Here is a 2,989-nt window from a genome sequence, read left to right as displayed (position 1 = left end):
GAGGTTCTTTAGTTTATGGAATTCTGTCCCGCAGAGAGTTGTGGAGGCTGGGTCATTGAACATATTCGACGGTCAATAAGACAAATTTTTGATTGACAAAGGTTATGGGGGACGGGCAGGAACGTAGAGTTGAGGTCACATTCAAATCATCCGTGATCTTATCGAATGGCGGAACAGGCTTGAGGGGTCAAATGGTCTCCTCCTGCTGCTAATTTTGTGCTCTTATGCCTTCTTTAAGTCTCAGTATTACCCTACCTCTTTATTTTTTCATGTTGATTCATTACTGAAGTGTTTGTTCTTCACTTTCAGTGGAATATATTTCTTCTGAATTGTATTGTTGTTCATGCCTTAACAGAATTGCCTGGTTTAGAAGAGACTGGAAGCTGCTCCCAGGGGACACTGGGAAGAAACCACTTTGCTAATGTCAGTGAAATGAGTTGTTAAAGACGGAATTGTGGACTCACACCAGCTTCTGATGAGGATCCCTAGCCTCAGTTTCTCAGTGAGGTGATTATGGTGTATGGACAGTTCTACCACAGAGACAGACTTTACCTGGAAATGATCAATATCAATGTTGGAGGCCTGAAGCAAAAGATTGAGCAAAAGGCATTGTTAAAATTTCCCAAGACCAGGTTGGGAAAGATACTGGCATGTTCCTCAAAGGAAGACACCCTTGAATTGTGTGATGATTATGATGTGCATGCAGATGAATATTACTTTGACAGAAATCCAAGTTTCTTCCATTATGTGTTGAATTTCTATTTGACGGGTAAGCTCCATGTGATGGAGGGGATTTGCGTATTCTCCTTCCACCAAGAGATCGAGTACTGGGGCATTGGAGAGATCTGTATCCATCACTGTTGCAGGTTCAAATACCATGAACGCAAACAGAATGCTGTTGAGAGGGAGTTTGATACACAGAGTGACGATCTAAGTTTAAGTTCTGACGATGCCAACACAATCCCCCAACAAATTGAGAAGTTTAAGCATATGTGGTATGGTCAACAGAGGGAAAAGCTGTGGCTCATTTTAGAGAATCCCAAATATTCATTTCCAGCCAGGGCTTTCACCATATTCTCACTGACCATTGTGTTGTTCTCCATTGTGGCTATGTGTGTTCACAGTCTGCCTGAATTTCAGGGGCAACCTGAAGACCCTGGCTTCCAGATTGTTGAATTCACCTGTATTGTATGGTTCAGCATTGAGTACATAGCGAGGTTGATGGTCTCACCATGCCTCTGCAAGTTCCTCCGAAATCCACTGAACATCATAGATTTTTTATCATTTCTACCATTTTACATTACACTGGTAGTAGAATGTTTGGATGAGGTTAGCTTGGAGTTGGTGAACATTGGCCGTGTGGTACAGGTTCTTCGGTTGATGCGCATCTTTCGGGTTCTGAAGTTGGCTCGTCACTCCATTGGATTGAGGTCACTCGGGGCAACCTTCAGACACAGCTATGAAGAAGTAGGGCTCTTGGTTGTGTTCTTGACTGTAGGTATTGCCATCTTCTCAGCCCTCATCTACTCATCTGAGAAAGATGAGAAAGAATCTTTGCTTCACAGTATTCCAGTTGGTTGGTGGTGGGCAACCATTAGCATGACCACTGTTGGTTATGGCGACACTTACCCAGTCACCATACAAGGAAAGCTAATCGGTAGCACCTGCATCATATTCGGCCTGTTGATGGTGGCTTTGCCAGTTACTGTCATATTTAACCGTTTTTCAAAATACTATCGACGGGAACAAGCCAACGATGTTGTGATTCACAACCAAGAGCTGAGAAAGCTGGTTTCAGGTCTACCATGTGTCAACATCAGGGACATTTACGTGATGAAGATGCGTTGTACACTGGCTCTGAACAATGCACCTTGTGAGAAAAATACCAGCCAGCACATAGATAATGCACACTGTTCCCAGTAATGATCAGAGTGAATCCGCCACCCTGCATCTGAAATCCGTCTCAGATAAACCAGCTGCAAATCTGTTCCATTTAACTAGTCATAAAAATTGTTACTGTGAATGAGCGAAGTATTGCTGTGCATGAGGTGAACTGCTGATAAACTAGTTAAACTATTACTATCAATCTATAGATTCAGACAACATAGGAGTCTGCACACACTTCCTGTTCAAATACGGTCACACCTCCAATCAGGGACTGTCACACTTCACTTATGATTGATTGGCTGGAAGCAACAGTTTGGGATTGTGCGGGTAAAAAGCTCAACAATCAAATATGAGAAACATAGTTTAAATGCTATTCTTTAATATTTGGAGGATTTGCGAAAGAGTCAGTCCTGGGCAAACAGTCAAAAGAAACATTCAATGAAAAAAGACACAATTGATGATTTACAAGCACTTTTTCAAAATCTCTTCATGTCCCTGTTGTGTGTAAATAAAACATGAAATACAGAAACAACAATATGATGTGCTTATTATCAACTTGTCTGTGCGTTTGAGCAGATTTAGTGCTTTTCATAGAAAACCCTCAGAGCTGACTCTAAAACTTGAGCCTTGTGGGAGAGTTTCCTTTGCTATTTTCAGTTTAAAACTGGGGGGAGTGACTTCTTGTCACAGGAAAATAAGATCATAAGACATAGGTGCAGAATTAGGCTACTCAGCCCATCGAGTCTGCTCCGCCATTCAATCATGGCTGATATTTTTCTCATCCCCATTCTCCTGTCTTCTCCCCATAACCCCTGATCCCCTTATCAATCAAGAACCTATCGATCTCTGTCTTAAAGACACTCAGTGAGTTGTCCTCCACAGTCTTCTGTGGCAAAGAGTTCCACAGATTCACCACCCTCTGACTGAAGAACTTCCTCCTCATCTCGGGGGCAGCAGGGTAGCATGGTGGTTAGCATAAATGCTTCACAACTCCAGGGTCCCAGGTTCGATTCCCGGCTGGGTCACTGTCTGTGTGGAGTCTGCACGTCCTCCCCCTGTGTGCATGGGTTTCCTCCGGGTACTCCGGTTTCCTCCCACAGTC

General features: G+C 43.2%; 1 protein-coding gene across 1 annotated transcript; it reads left to right on the top strand.

Annotated features, from left to right (window-relative positions):
• Nucleotides 1–402: 402 nt before the first annotated feature.
• On the top strand, nucleotides 403–2,180 carry LOC119977671 (potassium voltage-gated channel subfamily S member 3-like). The gene has a single exon (XM_038818854.1). The coding sequence runs from the start codon at nucleotides 514–516 to the stop codon at nucleotides 1,921–1,923; it is 1,410 nt and encodes a 469-aa protein (XP_038674782.1). The 5' UTR covers nucleotides 403–513; the 3' UTR covers nucleotides 1,924–2,180.
• The last annotated feature ends 809 nt before the right edge of the window (nucleotides 2,181–2,989 follow it).

The sequence above is a fragment of the Scyliorhinus canicula genome, chromosome 1 (assembly GCF_902713615.1).
Source record: "Scyliorhinus canicula chromosome 1, sScyCan1.1, whole genome shotgun sequence".
In the NCBI taxonomy this organism is placed as follows: Eukaryota; Metazoa; Chordata; class Chondrichthyes; order Carcharhiniformes; family Scyliorhinidae; genus Scyliorhinus; species Scyliorhinus canicula.
This window is presented reverse-complemented; position numbering and strand designations above follow the sequence as displayed.

Coding starts and splice junctions, on each gene's coding strand:
- LOC119977671 (XM_038818854.1), top strand. CDS start 514: ATGGTGTATGGACAGTTCTACCACAGAGACAGACTTTACCTGGAAATG.